Source organism: Lepus europaeus, chromosome 3 (assembly GCF_033115175.1).
Source record: "Lepus europaeus isolate LE1 chromosome 3, mLepTim1.pri, whole genome shotgun sequence".
Lineage (NCBI taxonomy): Eukaryota > Metazoa > Chordata > Mammalia > Lagomorpha > Leporidae > Lepus > Lepus europaeus.
In genome coordinates this window covers 38,065,631-38,082,986 of record NC_084829.1, presented here as the reverse complement: position 1 = coordinate 38,082,986, position 17,356 = coordinate 38,065,631, and the positions used below count along the sequence as shown (strand labels likewise).

The 17,356-nt window shown below is 58.2% G+C and overlaps 1 protein-coding gene across 1 annotated transcript in view; it reads left to right on the top strand.

The window, feature by feature from the left end:
• Positions 1–17,356, top strand: part of MDGA1 (MAM domain containing glycosylphosphatidylinositol anchor 1) — a 55,975-nt gene that overhangs the window by 12,449 nt on the left and 26,170 nt on the right. The window contains exon 2 of the mRNA XM_062186047.1: positions 15,791–15,930. Within this exon, the coding sequence (XP_062042031.1) occupies positions 15,791–15,930 (140 nt within the window). The remainder of the gene's footprint in view (positions 1–15,790; positions 15,931–17,356) is intronic.

Below are 17,356 nucleotides of genomic sequence, written 5' to 3'. Positions count from 1 at the left end.
TCCAGTGGCCTGGTGTCTGTCTGAGGCTTGTGTCCAGCCTGGGCATGGCTGCTCTCCGCTCCACCCGGGAGACCTGATGTGGGGGCAGGGCAGGGCGAGGGCGGCCTGGAGCTCCTGGCTAATTTTCCCAGCCTCTATCGATCCAGCAGCTTCTCCTGAGTCTATTAGCAGTCGGCGAGTGAAAATCTCCCCCATCGAGAGCCCTGACCTGAGACAGGGAGGATCCATAGCAATTTGTTCCAACAGAGGAGAGCGTTTCCCTCTGATTTGTATTCCAATTTATTCCAGGCAGGAAGGGGGTCAGGGTGGGAGGCCGAGCCCTGGCGTGGCCAGAGCCGGGCCAGGCCTGCTCCCCTGGGTCCCCCGTGCCAGCTGGGGTGGCAGCTGGTGCTCCCCGGGGTTCCGTGGCAAGCCCCTTTGCAGGAGGGAGGCGGGAGAGGAGGCCTGCCAGGCTTCCCAGCAGGCCCTGCTTGGCTAGAGCTTGGTTGTGGATTTGGTTTTCACAAAACACAAAGCCGCCCGCTCGGAGCCTCTCCCGGGCCCAGGGGCCTGTGCCAGGCGTGCATTCGTGTGGTGCGCTACTGCCAGGCTGGGGGCTGGGCTGGGCAGAGGCAGCGGCCCCAGCTGGAGGGAGCTGGCACCCCTGAGAAGCTCCCAGGGGCCCTGGCTCCCCACTCAGGCTTCCTTCCTGTCTGAGCAGACCCCAGCTCACTGGGGTCCTAACTAGGAAGGCTCCCGCGCACCCGCAGTAGTGACAGCGCTGGCCGACATCTGTTAAGTGCCTGCTCTTTGCCGGACACTGAGCTCGTGGTGCTGCAGGGGTGTAGTTCTGTTGCCCTCTTATACTTTGGGATCCTCATGGGTGCTTCTCCCACCCTCGCAGGAACCTCTGTCTCTGTTACTTCCTCCCCGCCCCTGCTCAGTCCTTGTCACTTCCTGCTGAGGGTGGCTTCTCTCCTCCAAGCCAAGGTGGCCCTGGTAGCTGAGGGGCTCGGATCGATCCCTCTGCAGCCCCTTTTCCCAGAGGGACCCTAGGGGCAAGAGAGCTTCCTTCCTTCCAGGTTGCTCCCTCTGGTCTCACACGGCTCTCCCCTCCCCACCTCAGCAGAGGTGGTGCCATGGCAACCGGAGAGGAGGATTCTGGGAAGGGCCAGCCAGGTGGTCTTGCCGCTCCTGCCTACCTTGTCTCCACTGTTGACTTCCCCGGCCACGCCCCCAGGGAGGGAGGAACCTGAGAAATTTTTCACAGTGAGGTGTCAGCGGCTAGCACTCTGAGGTGGGCTGTCGCACATGACTTGCCGGCCTTTATGACACCACAAGGTCTAATTCCAGGATCGAGTCACTAAATATAGCCCAGTCACTTGAGTGGGAGGCAGGGAGGCGGTGTGGCCACGGGGATGGGGTGGTGGGGCAGAGGCTCCAGAAATGCATCTGGGTTCAGTTCCAGTTCTGCCTCAACCACTCACCGCGGGGGGACCCTGGGGTGCAGGACAGATGTGACAGCCCAAGACTCCCCCATGGGTGCAGGGGCCCAAGTGCTTGGGCCGTCTTCCACTGCTTTCCCAGGGGCGTTAGCAGGGAGCTGGATCAGAAGTGGAGCAGCAGGGACTCGAACCAGTGCTCATTTGGGATGCCGGTGCAGCAGGCAGCGGCCCCATGGGACGCTTTCCTAGCCCAGCGCCTGTGTGTTTGGAGGAGGCCCTGCTAGGTGAGCCATGTCTCCAGTGCCAGGCCGTGGCTCAGGATGCTGTCACCGTGACTATTGTCACAGAAGCTGATGCCGGGGAAGTGGCACAGGAGGTCCTGTGTGCAGGCATGCGATACAATATTGGGAGGAGACCGAGTCAGAGCCGGTGGCCGGGAGGCAGGGGGAGAGAATTCCTGCCTCCCTCCCCGCTTTGGAGATCTGATAGTGAGAGCATTCCCTGATGGCTGCCGTAGGTTGGGGATGGGGTGCTGTGCGCCCTGCCTTGCTGTCCACTTTCGGTGGCAGATCTGGCCTTCCTCCCCCTCCCTCGTCCTCAGCCCCCAGGAGCCTGCTAATGGCAGCGACATTTCGGTCCCTGGCTGTGCTGGAACTCCGATCCAATTGGCCTCCTCCGTGCGCAAGTCCTTCACTCTTCCCCCCCAAACTGCTGACTTTCAAGTTGTTCAGAGGCTCAGCATTGTAATCACATCCTACAGCGCGCGCCACTTATGTGATTTCTCAGATTTTAGCCATAAAAGGAGGAGAAACTCTTCAGAGATGGAGGGGGAAAAAAAGAATACTTACACATAAGGAGGCCAGGTATTGCATTTCCTGATTTATAAATATACCTGGTGCTAAAGAAAATAGGTAGTTAAACTTTCTTGAACTGACTCTTGTTAAAAAAAAAAAGATTGTGTATGCCATTTGGGGATTGAATGTGTCCCCTCCCCCCCAAGGGATGGTCACCTTTTTTTTTTCTTTTTTCTTTTTCTTTTTACAGGCAGAGTGGACAGTGAGACAGAGAGAAAGGTCTTCCTTTTCCGTTGGTTCACCACCCAATGGCTGCTGCGGCTGGCGCGTTGCAGCCACGCGCACTACGCTGATCTGAAGCCAGGAGCCAGGTGCTTCTCCTGGTCTCCCATGCGGGTGCAGGGCCCAAGGACTTGGGCCATCCTCCACTGCACTCCTGGGCCACAGCAGAGAGCTGGACTGGAAGAGGGGTAACCGGGACAGAATCAGGCGCCCAGACCGTGACTAGAACCCGGTGTGCCGGCACCACAGGTGGAGGATTAGCTTAGTGAGCTGCAGCGCCAGCCAGGATGGTCACCTTTTGAAAGGGACCCATGGGGCCAGTGCCTTGGCATAGTGGGTGAAGTCACCGCCCGCAGTGCCAGCATCCCATATGGGTGCCGGTTTGATTCCCAGCCGCTCCACTTCCGATCCAGCCCTCTGCTATGGCCTGCGAAAGCAGTAGAAGATGGCCCAAGTCCTTGGGCCCCTGCACCGCTGTGGGAGACCCAGAAGAAGCTCCTGGCTCTTGGCTTCAGATCAGCAAAGCTCCGGGCATTGAGGCCAATTGAGGAGTGAACCAGCGGATGGAAGACCTCTGTCGCTCTCTTCCTCTCCTTCTCTCTGTGTGTAACTGTGACATTCAAATAAATAAATAAATCTTTTTAAAAATAAGAATTAAAAAAAAAGGATGCAAGGAAGGGAGCAGTGACTCTGATATGAAGAACCCGCGATGCAGGCGCAGGGATTGGGAGTGATGGGGCTAGGGCAGGTGCACTGCCTTCACTGGGGTGGTCCCGGGACAGTTGGTGGAAGTAAAGGAGCAGGCTCCGGAGAGCTGGGCAGGACGGGCAGCCCAGGCAGGGGACAGGCGGTGCACAGGCCCTGAGGCCGGGTAAAGAGAGCCATGTGGCCGGCCGCAGTGGGGAGGAGGAGGGCAGTAGAACGGAGGAGCTGGCTCGGGAGCAGGTGACAGGCAGGCTGTTGGAGAAGCCGTGGCTTTGACTCTGCGCGGAATGGGAGCCACGATGGGGAGCCGAGCAGAGGAAAAGCCAAGGCTGACTCAGGGTTGCCGAAGGGTCCCGAAAGGTTCCCGCGGGGCACGGGCCATGCCAGGCGAGGCAGGAAGCAGGGAAGACTCGCTCAGTGGCAGGTGGTGGCCGTGGCTGGGGTGGCACGGCAGGTGGGATTGCGGAGTCAATCCTGAAGGTAAAGCCAGCCGGGGCCGTTGGTGGGCAGGGTTTGGGGTGGGAGAGGGAAAAGCCGGAAGTGACTCGGATTTCTCCCTGACACGGGGTCCACAGAGACAGCATATTCCTGGGGATCCAGTTGTGGAAGGGGGGAGTGGCTCTCAGGTCCTGGAAGTGTCTGCGTATGTGTGTGTGTGCAGGGGGCAGGTGCAAAGGTTGGCTACCAGGGGTCAGTGGACAGGGAGCCGATAAAGCCAACATCCCTTTGCGTTTCTGCTGACTCCTGCTACCACCCCCTTACCCCCCTCTCCCCAGGCTGGGGATGAGGTCTGGCCTGGAGGAGCCGTGCCACTCCTCTACAGAGGGCGCCTTGAGAAACTCCTAGCAGTCAGGCTATATAGCACCCCTCTTCCCACCCTGCAGCTGGAGCGTGGGGTGCCTTCCAGGAACTCGAGCTGGGGCCAGGATCTGCAGTGGCCTGGGAAAGGGGAGCTGCATGCCGCCTAGCAGCAGGAGGCCCCCAGAAACCTATCCTCCCGCCCCCTCCTCTTCCGTCCTGGGGCCGAAGGCCACCCTGCTCTCAAGCTGGGAGATCGATTTTCCTTTCAGCATTGTTACTGTTATCATTATCCGCTTAAACAACTTCATAGAAGGAAAGAGCCGCCCACTGACACCAGACAGGAGCCATTCACTCCGGATTCCCTGCCCCACGGTCCGTTTATCTTTACGGAGCAGGAAGCAGCGGGCCCTGTGCTTCCTCGGCTGGCCGCGTCCCCAGCACAGTCTGCTGCTGTTGAGCGGGCTCTCAGACCTGTCATTTTCATGGCCTCGGGCACCTCCCGCACGGATGTGTTTGGGTCGCCGTGTCTCTGCTTCTGGGTGTCTGGGTAGGAGCCAAGTCCCCTGTCTTTTAAATAGCTCTGCTGTGAATATCCTTATGTGAATTACTTTTTCCTTTTAAATTATTTCCTTGGGGCCTATTCCCCAAAGTGAGATTGCCTAATAGGTCACAGGATGGGAACAGTTTTATGGTTCTCATTTCGCACCGCCGGCTTGCGCTCCGGAGGGTTTGAGCTGGCGTTGCACACAGCCCAGCCACAACGGATTTTATGATTTTAATTTATTTTCACTGGTGTAAGAGGTGTATTATGACCTGCGCTCCAACTTGCAATTTTCGCTCCCGGAAGCCGTGCTTGGGCCTCGCAGCGCCTGGTAACAGTGAGGCCGGCAGAACTTTACACGGCACTTCCTCGTGGCTCTCCTCGCTTGAGGTGACCAGCCCAGAGGGCCTGGCCTCTGCTCTGGAGTCTCCCTATGGATTTGGTGACCTTCCCACCACACCACCCATCCCCTTCTCATCTGAGGGATCAGGGTCCCCAGACATCCATTTCAGCTCCAGTCCAGCGCCCTAGCCCATCGTCTCCCTGTGGTGGCCACAGCCGGGCCTGAGCCGCGACCCCGAGCTGAGCCCTGTGCTTCGAGGCAGGGTCTCAGCTGTGTGGGGTGCAGAGGCAGCCGGATTGTGCCCTTGGCATGGTTGGGCTTTTGGTCAGGTGGGGCTTTGGCAACTCCCTGCCTAAGCAAAGCCACGGCTCGGCTCACTCTACTGCTGGCCAGGCTGTGCACTCTGGGCTACATGGGAGGGATGGGTCTCTGGCCGCACCCAGGAGGTGCCCCACTATTAGGAACTGTGCCTCAGGCTTCTAAGGCCAGAGACACCGGGGGCCCTCTGCATTGGGATCAAAGGACCTTTTCAGGGCAGACATGTCCCGAGCTGTGGGTTGGGTTTTATTCTACCCCCTACCCTCCTTTAAAAAAATATTTATTTATTTGAAAGAGTGACAGAGAAAGGGAGAGAGAGACACAGAGAGAGAGAAACAGAGAGAGACAGAGAAAGAGAGATCTTCCAGCCACTGGTTCATTCCCCAAATGGCTACAATGGCCAGGGCTGGGCCAGGTTGAAACCAGGAGCCAAGGGCCCATTCAGATTTCCTGCGTGGGTGCAGGGCCCCAACCTCTTAGGCCATCTTCTGCTGCTTTCTCGGGTGTATTAGCAGGGAGCTGGATCAGAAATGAAACAGTCAGGACTCCAACCAGCACTCTGACGTGAGATGCCAGTGTCGTAGGCATTGGCACCATAATGCCAGCCCCATATTCCACTTCCTTCTTTTTCTTTTTTGAAGATATATTTATTTTATTTGAAAGTCAGAGTTACAGAGAGAAGGAAATGCAGAAAAAGAGAGAGAGAGAGAGAGAGATCTTCCATCCACTGATTCACTCTCTAAATGGCCACAATGGCCAGAGCTGAGCCAGGCCAAAGCTGGGAGCTAAGAGCTTCCTCCAGGTCTCCCACATGGATGCAGGGGCCCAAGCACTTGGGCCATTCTCTGCTGCTTTCCCAGGCCATAGCAGAGAGCTGGATTGGAAGAGGAGCAGCAGGGACTCGAACCAGCGCTCATATGGGATGCTGGCACCGCAGGCGGCGGCTTTACCTGCTACACCACAGTGCTGGCCCCTTCCACTTTGTTCTAACTGCCCTTCTAGAATATCTACTGTGTGTCCATACTATGCTCAATAGTGTCCCAGTCCCATTCTCACTAGGTGTTTTAAAAAGTTTGTAGAAAAATGGAATGAGGAACATGAGTTTATTTTGGTGCAGAAAATGTTGTGGTCCAAAAATAATTGTTTTTCATAATATAATGAAAATGCATGTTATGAAAAAAAGCTATGCATGGATTTTAAAATTGGTTTTGCACCAAAATAAACTTGTACTTTCCCTCTTGTTTCTGCACAACTTTTTATTTTTAAGATTTATTTATTTGTTTGAGAGGTAGAGTTACAGACAGTGAGAGACAGAGAGAGAGAGAGAGAGAGAGAGAGAGAGAGAGAGAGAGGAGAAGGTCTTCCTTCCATTTGTTCACTCCCCAAATGGCTGTTGTGGCCAGAGCTGCGCCAATCCGAAGCCAGGAGCCAGGAGCTTCTTCCCTTTTTCCCATGCGGGTACAGGGGCCCAGCACTTGGGCCATCTTCCACCGCTTTCCCAGGCCATAACAGAGAGCTGGATCGGAAGAGGGGCAGCTGGGACTAGAACCGGCGCCCATATGGGATGCTGGCACTGCAGGCAGAGGATTAACCTACTGCGCCAAGGCACTGGCCCCTCTGCACAACTTTTTGATGCCACCCCCCCCCCCCCAGGCAATGTGTTTCCTGCTCAGTCTGGGGAGCTCTGCCAGACCATTTTTGCAGTCAGGAAACTGAGGCTGTAGCCTGCAGGGTTGAATGATCCACCTCGTGTCAACACAGCCATCGCCGCAACAGGCTGCTGGGGCCTTGGCCGGATCTGGACTCTGGGCCGTGCTGGGCACCGAGGTCTCTGCTCCCCAGGGCTGTGGAGCTTTGATGGAGCGAGGCGGGCTCAGGTCCGGGGTTCCAGCAGCCATCGTCTGCCCTTGTGGGTGGCAGCCCCTCCCTCCACCAGCCTTGTGGGGATGTTCTCTCTTTCAGCCCACCAGGCTCCTGGCTTCCCCAAAGTAGACCTGCTCGTTCAGTGTTGTTTTCCCAAAGGCTCCTGGGCTACGTTGTCAGATAACAATGGACCTGCAGTGTTCTGAGTACACACCAGGTCCTGGGCATCGTGCTGTGGACACCATGGGATCATCTCATCTAATCCTCATAGCAACCCGGACGCTATTTCTGCCAGAGCCTGAGATGTAGCATTATGCCCATTTTTCAGATGAAGAAACTGAGGCTTAAGTAGGTCACACAACTTACCCAATGTCATGTGGTCGTTCCGTAAGAGGTGAAGCCCTACCTTCTGCTTTGCATAGGCCCTGGGGCTGGCTCAGGCCCCCAGACTGGCATTTTATAGACTTCCGTGAGGCAACACCCAGCTGGTGGCCTGGGCCACTGTGCATCCTCACCCAGGACTGTTCTGCCTGCGCTGGCTTCAGCCCGACGTCCTCCCCTTGTTGAGAGAGTTGATCCTGGTGTCCTGGCGCCCTCAGGGCACCTGACAGTCCTCGGGTAGAATCCCAGAACTCCCTAAGCGACTGTGCAGACGCGGCTCCACCCGCCCGCAGATAGTGAGGGTCCTCTGAGCATGAGCTGCAGTCTCCATGCCCGCCTGCCTTCCGGTGCTGCCGGGACGCCCCCGGGGCTGGGCGCACAGGGACCGGCTACACACAGCGGCTTCTTAGAGGCCCCTCCTGCAGGGGGCGTGAGCTTCACACACAGGGCCAGGCCTGCACCTGCAGAGGGAAGCAGAGCTTGTGTTTATGCTCAGCTGTGGCGATGGTGATGGTGTGGCAGCTGGTACGCTAACCCTTTCAGCTGGGGCTCCTCGCCGTGTTCCGGGACAGCACCCTTTGTACCCCAAGGCCAGGGCCACATGCACCCGGGCCGGGGAGAGATCAGCTGTGTGTGGGTTCGGTTTAGGCTGGCGAGAAAGGCCTCGTGAGGGAGAGCAGGTGCAGCAGTGTGGGTCGGTGACTCAGTGGCAGCTTGGATGGTGACTTGTGTGTCTCTGGAAGGGTTGGGAGAACGGCAAGGGAAGAGGAGGATGGAGAGGGAGAGGCTGATGACCTGAGAGAGAGTGACCCGAGGTGCAAGGGTCAAAAGACTGACTGCAGGTGGGGCCGGTGCTGTGGCGTAGTGGGTGAGGGTGCCGCCTGCAGTGCCGGCATCCCATATGGGCGCTGGTTCGAGTCCTGGCTGCTCCACTTCTGATCCAGCTCTCTGCCTGGGAAAGCAGTAGAAGATGGCCCAAGTGCTTGGGCCCTTGCACCTGCATGGGAGACCCAGAAGAAGCTCCTGGCTTTGGATAGGCCCAGCTCTGGCTGTTGTAGACAATTGGGGAGTGAACCAGTGGATAAAGACCTCTCTCTCTCTCTCTCTCTCTCTCCCTCCCTCTCTGCCTCTCCTTCTCTCTCTGTGTAACTCTTTCAAATAAATACATAAATCTTCAAAAAAAAAAAAAAAAAAGAGAGACTGCAGGTGCTTCCCCTCTAGACCTGTGTTAGGGCCAGGCTGGAGGAGATGGTGGGGGATGGTTTTTTGAGCCCAGAAGTGGAGGCTCCCCAAGACGCGCCACCGAGGCTTACATCTGGGGCTTTGCTAAAGCACAATAGGGCAGGGTTGATTTCCCAGAGAGGCCCACAGTCCCTAAGAGAGGCTCAGAGCAACATCCCTGGCAGGAGGCGGCCCAGGAAAACCTGGTCCCAGGCCCCCAGCCGCCATTCTCTGAGCAGCTAATTAAAAGAGAAAAGCTTGTTAATATTTCAGCACTGTTAACTCTGCTAAATTATTAAGTGTCCATTTGCATTACATGCATAAAAGGCTCGGTAAACATGTGCGTACCAGGAGCTGGGAAGGCAGAGGTGCCTCGGTGAGGGAGGCCTGCTTTGTCAGGATGCCACACGGGACTGGCACAGCCAGCGCCGGGGTGTGTGGCCCGAGCCCCGAATCCCCGTGTGGTGCCCGGCAGGCACTCGGGATGTGGACACAGCTAGGGGCTGCCGTGAATGTCAGGGGGCCAGACAGATTGCAGGCCAGGGCGTGTCCTCCTGCAGCTTATGGAAATCATGCTGAGCCTCAGCCTCCCCCTCTGAAAAATGGGGCTCTGTGAGCAGCAAATGAGTTAACAGATAGAGAGCACTCAGACGAAGAAGGAACCGTTATGGTCATCTTAAGGGGATGGGGTGGAAGGAGGCCTGACTCATAGCACGGGGTTTTGGTTCTCAGCAGGTGCCAGTCTTATCCTGCTTCTTCCGGATCGTATGCTTCCCTCATGTGGTACCCAAGTGCCGTGGCTCCCTGCATGCCCAGCATCAGGGTTAGCGCCTCACACCGACGGAAGTTTGTTGAATGACTGCTAGATGGAACCCAGGACCCAAACACAGATCCCAATTCTGTATCACCTGGTCTCAAGACATTCCATGGGACTTCTGAGGGGCGACAGGTAGGGTGGTGGCACCTGCTCTGCTGTCTGAGGGCAGACAGAGCCAGCTTCAGGGGGGCGAGTCTGCAGCGCCCCCTCCTTCTGTCTCCTTGCCCCCCTCGCACGCACTCTGCTCTTCGGGGGCTCCCCAGCCTGGAGCAGGAAGGCACACTGCAGCTGCGGCGTGGCCCGGCTGGGATCTGCCTTCGTAAATGCAGGGTGGGCAGGAGGGCTCATGGGCGTCTCCTCACGGAACCCCCGTCGCACTTGCTTCTGCGCCGGGGGTCCTGTTCCTGCCCCTTGCTTAGGAAACGCCCTAAGTTCCGGTGGGGATTCCCTCTGGAGCACCCCAAGGGGCTGGGCTCAGTCCCATCAGCTTGTGGGTCCTCGCCGGGCCTCAGCCACCAGTTGGGGTGCACACACTGTGTAGGGGAGGTAAGAGTGAGCTGACAGACCATCGGTGCCCTGCCTCAGCCCCACGGGTGACGCTGCTGGAGCCACTTGCCACTCGCCCGTTCTCAGCCAAGGAGCCGGGGAGGGCGTGGGCTGGCTGCGGCTGTTAGTTTCGCAGTAAGCTTTAGATCCCACTTCCCCACTCATTTTACAAAGCACTGCCGTCTCTCGAGATGGGAAGAGGTGTTCAGGATGTGAAGAGGTGTCTGTGAAGGGCTTTGTGGTCAAATAAACGTGGAAAGCACTGGGTGAAACCGTGTTCCGCGGCTGGGTTCACTGTGGGACTTGTCGGAGTTTAATACACACGTTCCGAGCCGGACCTCCGACAGGCAGAAGGCGTGGTGACCCTGGTGGCTGGCCGCTGGCTGTCAGATGCTGGTTCCCTTCGCCAGCAGAGCTTGGGAGAGTGGGGGAGAAAATCTCACGGAGCAGAGGCTCGAACCCATATTTTGTTCCAGCATCCTGGTCAGTTTCCTGTCTACCAGTGTGCTACCGAGCAGAGAGGGTCAGATCCAAGGGTGCCTCCGAGGTCCCCCCGGGAGCCTGTTCCCAGCGCAAACTCAGAGACCCCTCCCCTAAAGAGTAAGATCAGGAGGTATTGCTGCTGCCAGGCCTGGGAATCTGCATTGCAACACGTTCTTCCCACCCCCACCCCTAGCCCACTGAGAATACAAGGGAGGTTGGAGGCGGTGGTCCCTGGAGGACTGGGACAGTGACCAGAGCCCCAGCCTAGCAGGTGGAGGACCTGGGTTTGAGTCCCGGCTCTGCCGCTGTCGGAGAGAGTGACTCGATTAGGTGTCTGCTTCTCTACCTCTCATAACAGGTCTGGAGCTTCGAGGTGGGCAATGGACCCCGGGAAGCAGGGTCGTCTGTGGGATGCTAGCACAGGCTGGCGTGTCCACATTGCTTCCAGCAGAGCAGGCACTGTTTGTGATCCTTGATGCCAGGTTACTTCTTTGGTCCCCACAACAACCCCATTTTACAGATGAGAAAAACTGAGGCTTGTGTGAGCTGCCGAACAGCTAAGTGTGCTGGGATTGTAAGAGGGAGACGGGGAAGGGGCTCCCTCTCACTCACCTCTCTTCCAACTTCGCAGCCCTGCTTAGCCCTCAGTGTGAATCTCGAATGTTTCATGGGACGTGTCTGCCAGTGTCTGCTTTGAGGGTGCTGGGGCAGGCCTCCGCGGTCTCCTCTCCCCGCCTCCAGCTCCTATCTTAAACGCTGCCAGCACCGTCATTTATTGAAAGAGCACAGCTGTCTTACCCACATGGCATTCAACCGTCACTCCAGCCACAGGAGAAGGCACCATTGTCCGTGTTTCACCAGTGAAGATGCTGAGGCTCAGAGAGGTCAGGGCACTTGCCCCAGGTCACCCAGCCAGAGGGCAGCAGAGCAAGGATCGAGTCCCGGAATGTCAGACTCCACAGCCCTGCTCCCTCCGGCTCTCCGGGGCAGACCTCACCTCTGCGCACTGCTCCAGGCTCTCGCCCCTGCCCTGGAGTCAGCAAAGCCGTCCAGAGTGCTCCCTCCTTTGCTCCATGGCTCCCGACCAGTGCTCTCTAGAGCCCTGTCTGGTTGCCTTTCCAATCAGACGCTGCCGCCACCACCGTGTGTGGTGTTGGAGGCTGCGGTGGAGGGGGGCACTGAGGTGTGGGGTCCTCCCTGCCATTCCCACGGCGAGCAGAGTCAAGGAGGGGCCGAGTTGCGTGTGTGTGTATGGGGTGGGGCAAGCCGAAATGCCAGGGCCAAGCGGGTGCAGGTGTCTCCTACCAGCAAGCGCTCCTTCTGGAAGGAGAATCCATGCCTTGAGCCAAGTCGGTAGTGGGAAGGGGCTCGTCAGGTGGAAACCAGGATGAAGGGAGCGATCGTTGTGATGGCTTCTGGACCACCGTGCACAGTCTCTCCGTCGGTGACAGAAGGCGCTCTCTTTCATAAATGGAACGATCACTTAGGGCGCGATCTTCAGCCAATACCTGGGCATGTTTTTACACATGCGTTCAGCCACCCGTGTCGCCACCACACGTGTCGAGACATCCGCCAGACAGGACCCCAGCTATTCCCTAGAAGGCTCTCCTGTGCCCTTCCCACCCCGCCCAATCCTAGGGCCTCTATTGCCGTAAGCTTCCTTTGTCCAGTTTTGAATTCTGAATGCATGCGTTCCTACACTATGCTCCTTTCCGTCGGGGGTCTGTGACCCAGATTGGGACTGGGAGAGCCCAGAGTCCCCTCTATTGGTAGTTCACTTTTTAAAAAGATTCATTTTATTTTCTTTGAAACAGAGACATTGACAGTGACGGTGACAGTGACAGAGAGTTCCTCCATCCGCTGCTTCACTTCCCAAATGGCTGCAATGGCCAGGGCCAGGCCAGCCCAGGCTGAAGCCAGGAGCCAGGAGCTTCTTTTTTTTTTTTTTTTTTTTTTTTTTTTTTTTTTTTTTTCTGACAGGCAGAGTGGACAGAGAGAGAGAGAGAGACAGAGAGAAAGGTCTTCCTTTGCCAATGGTTTCGGCCACCGCGCTGATCCGAAGGCAGGAGCCAGGTGCTTCTCCTGGTCTCCCATGGGGTGCAGGGCCCAAGGACTTGGGCCATCCTCCACTGCACTCCCGGGCCACACCAGAGAGCTGGCCTGGAAGAGGAGCAACCGGGACAGAATCCGGCGCCCCAACCAGGACTAGAACCCGGTGTGCCGGCGCCGCAAGGCGGAGGATTAGCCTAGTGAGCCGCGGTGCCATTCAGGAGCTTCTTCTGGGTGTCCCATGTGGGTAGCAGGGCCCCAGATACTTGGGCCATCTTCTGCTGCTTTCCCAGGTGCATTAACAGGGAGTTGGATTGGAAGTGGTGCAGCCAGCACTTGAACTGGCGCCCAGGTATGGGATGCTGGCATCCCAGGTAGTAGCTTAGCCTGTGGCACCACAACACCAGCTCAGTAGTGCCTTTTTCTCTCACTTGCGTGTGAGATTCCATTACATGGAAATACCCGGATTGAATTGCCCTTGCCACTCTGAGGGACGTGTCGATCGGGCCTTGTGTTAGAAATAAAGCTGCTGTGAAGATTCTTGCGCCTTGCTGTGGGATTGTCAGATGCGCGCATCTCTTTGGGGTGCATCCCCAGGAGTGCATCATACTCGGTCAGCTGCAGTGGCCACTGGGAACCATCCTTCCTGGAGGCTGTGCAATTCAGAGCGGAATGGTGCCATGCTACCTGCGCCCAGCCCCGTTCTCCAGCTCCTTTTCAGTGTTCCTTATCAGTCACCAGAGCTTCTGTCATTACAACGCTGCCTCGCTCCGGGCAAGCCCCAGTGCCGGAGACTGTGGCTTATCTCACACCAGAGCCTGTTAAACAGATGTGTTCCTCACCGAGGAGCACCCCAGGCCTCGCGCAGACATCCACACGGGCCGTGGTCTTATCAGCGACTGGCATGTGCGTCCTCTCCTAGGGGGTCTTTTTTGGACGAGATTGCCTGGGGTCCTTGGCCGCAGATGGCTGTCCCTTCCACGCGTGGTGATGCTCACACAGTTTCCCCGCCGGAGCCGACAGGTTCAGGCTCAGTCCTCAGACCCGAGGGTGCATCTGGTACAGGGACTGTGAGCTGACTGCAAAATGCAAAGTAAGTTCAAGCAGACCCCAGAAGTCATCCAGTCCATGTCCCTCCTATGGGTGGGGAAACAGGCTCAGAGAGGTAGATGGACCTCCCAGGAGTCACACAGCCTCTCTGTGGAAGCCAGGCACTTGGAGCCCAGATTCTGGGTGGTTGGCAACTGTCACTGGCTGCAGAGTCTGCTTCTGTTGGCAGAGGGCTTCATGGAGAAGCATGGCCGGTGTCACCCCCCCGTTGCTGCCCCACAGGAAGTTTCCCAGTGTGTTGCCAGGCTGCCTCTGTGGTTGGTTCATGTCTGTGCCCTCAGCACAGAAACTGAAGTGCAAAGGTCCCCCGTGGCTTACCCTGGGCCACGCACAGTGTGGACCTCTGCCCCGTCACTAGCACAGGGTCTTCCTGCTCTTTGGGGCCTGGTTCAAAGGCTGCCTCCTCCTTGGAGCCCTCTATGGTTCCTCCTCCAGCAGACGGGGTGTGTGTGTGGGGGTCGTCTCTCTCCTCTGGCCTTTGGTACCTTCTCAAGGATCTCCCTGTGGGAGTCTCCATGGCCTGCCATGGTCAAGGCCTTGTGCTCAGGGTTGGTGGGCTAAAAGAGAGGCAGACTGAATCTGCTGGACACACAGGCCTGACTCTTCCTCATTGCACCATGGGAGTGCTGCCCATTCCGGCTACAGAGGGATGGAGCATGCCTGTCAATCATGGCATGCTTCCTGGAGGTATGGTATCTTACAGCTGCGGGGCACGGCCTCTCTGTAGTCCCTTGTGTCCCTCATGCCCTGTGACAGCCCTGAATGTGCGGGTGTGTGGTTGGGGCTGCCTCCCTCCTTCCCAGTGCCTGGGTGCTGCGATATAGGGGCTGGTCTGCCTTTAGGACGATGGGGCTGGACACCAGGGAGGGGCTGTGACACCAGCAAATTCACTCACTTTCCTAGCCATGTCCTAGGCTTGGTCCCCCAGCCCTGGGTGCTGTGAGAGGTCAAAGGGGTGGAGCTACAGTACCCTGAGAGCTGCCAGCCTCCCCCTGCCCCCGGGACTCTGTGCCTTGGTGCTGAAGCTGGGCACGGGCTCAGGGAGCCCCGAGAGACAAGGAGCAGGCCCCAAGGGGAGAGGAAGGTGCGGCCTGCGGCGCGGGGCTTTGGGTGAGGCTGTCTGACGTGGCTGGGGCAGCCTGGGATTTGTGGCTGCGGCAAGCGACTTGCGGAGAAAATGCTCTCAGGAGAAACTGAGCGAAGCAGGCGAGCGCAGCTGGGGCCTAGGAGGGTCAGCCTCAGCCTGTGCCCCGGGGGAGCCTGCGGACAGCGGCAGTGCCAGGGTCACCCCACCTTCAGTGTGTGTGTGCATGTGCGTGAGTGTGCGAGTGTGTGCACATGAGTGTGCCCGAGCGTGCTTGTGTGTGTGTGTGTGTGTGTTGGGGGAGGGGGTCACCTCCTGGGGCGTTCTTATTTCTTCTCCTGTTTTTCTTTCTTTTTTTTTTTTATAGATTTTTTTTTTTTTTGGACAGGCAGAGTTAAACAGTGAGAGAGAGACAGAGAGGAGAAAGGTCTTCCTTCTGTTGGTTCACCCCCACAATGGCCACTATGGCCAGCGTGCTGCACCCATCCGAAGCCAGGAACCAGGTGCTTCCTCCTGGTCTGCCATGCGGGTGCAGGGCCCAAGGACTTGGGCCATCCTCCACTGCCTTCCCGGGCCACAGCAGAGAGCTGGACTGGAAGAGGGGCAACCGGGATAGAACCAGCGCCCCAACCGGGACTAGAACCCGCAGGTGGAGGATTAGCCTAGTGAGCCGCGGCCTCTTCTGTTTTTCTAATGCAAACCGCTAGGCATTTGTGGCTAGAGCAGCTCCTTTTGGCCTTGTGGCTAGAGCAGCTCCTTTTGGCCGAGGGCGATCCCCTGGGGAAGGGGCGCCACTGCACCCTGCGCCCCCCCCCCCCCACCCCCCGGGCGGTGCAGCAGGAGCAGTAATGGATATGTGCAGACGCCGAAGCTCGCTGGGGAGCACGGGTCTCTCCCCAGTTCCGCTGCTGGCCTGCACCCTGGCCCGGAGGTTCTACCTTGGGCAGAGGACGCCCTGGGAGGGCAGCTCAGGCCCGGCGCTCCCGGCCTCGGGTGTAAACCTCCGGCCTGGCTCTCGGTCCCACCAGCTCCAGCGCAGGCGCAGATCGTGCACGCAGGCCAGGCGTGCGTGGTGAAGGAGGACAACGTGAGTGAGCGCGTCTACACCATCAGGGAGGGGGACACGCTCGTGCTGCAGTGCCTGCTCACCGGCCACCCGCGACCCCAGGTAAGCGCCCCTCCCCCCCCCCCCCCCAGGGAAGAAGGCCAGTGGCTGGGACATGACCTCCCCAACCTCCCTGGGGAGGGGCTGGCGGCCATGGGCTGGTTCAGCTGCAAACCCTGATGGCGGCGGAGGGGGGCGCTGTGAGCCCTGCAGGGAGCAGACCCCTCCCTAGATGCTCCTTCCTCCTTCGGCCACCGCCTGGTAACTGCTTTCTCCCTATAGCCTAGCCGTGGGGAAGGCAGTGTTGGTGTCCCCATGTCACCGCAGGCTGGCGAGGGGAAGGTCTGGTGAACGCTGCAGGTCACACAGCCCTTGAGAGGGTGGGAGCAGAGGCTGAAGCCAGAACCAGAGTTCTCTGCCACCGAGGACCCCACCTCCCAGCGTCTCCATCTTTGGGCTGGGGGCTGCACGGGTGACAAGCAACCCAGGGTCTGCTTGCCAAAGCTTCTGGCAGGCACGCACTGTGCTTCGGAGGCTCGGAGACCCAGAAGCCAAGTATCGAAGTATTTGGGGGCGCTCGGTGGAGTGTGTGACCGGCTGGCCAAGTGCACTGTACAGGCAGCGGGTCCTGTGCTTGAGAGCTGACGGGAGGGGGCAGGGCGAGCGGGGGGGGGGGGTGTGGAGGGAGGGAGGGAATGTGATGGGATCTTTAATATTCGGAGCAGCAGGAGAGGTGGCAGTTGGATCCTGGCAGGACAGTGGAGTACAAAGTCCTTTTTCTGGATATTGGGGGGCGGGGAGGAGTGGCGTCAGTAGATCTGGCCGTGAGACAAGCAAAGAGACGAGGAAGCTCTGGAAGACTCTTTGCACCTGAAACTCTAACCGCTGCCCGCTGCTTCTCAAAGCTTGTCTAGAAGTGAAACCAGTGCCGCAGATAGAGGTCGGGGTGGCAGGGAAGGTGGCCCTTGGCTGTGCCCATGCATGAGCGATTCACGGCCATGACTCTGTGCACGTGAGCTTGACTTTGTGTTTCCATCCTGGGCTCACGTTTGGCTCTGCCCGTCTCGCTCTCCACATCTCAGCGGGCTCACAGGTGTTCTGTCAAAGGCTCTTGCACGGCTCTCCTCCCTCTCTGCTCCTCATATTACACCCCCAGGTCAGGCCTCCGCCCCTGGCCCTAGGACCACTGCAGAAGGCGCAGAACTGGCCTCCCAGCCTCCTGCCTCTCCCCACCTCGCATTCAGGAGTGTGCTTGCACCCAGCCTACTCTGTCCTATCGCTCCCTGCTCAGAAACCTTCAGAGGCTCCCCTGTCACTAACCAAACCCAGTCACGCTCCTGGCGTGGGGTTGAAGGCCTTCTGTAATCTGGCCTGCACCTGCCTCTCCTGTCCCGTCTCCCACGGCCACCCACTTTATGCTCTGTGCTGCGAGCACATGTGCTGCTCCAGGTGCACCTGCTTTGCTCCTGCGCTAGCCACTGTGCTTACC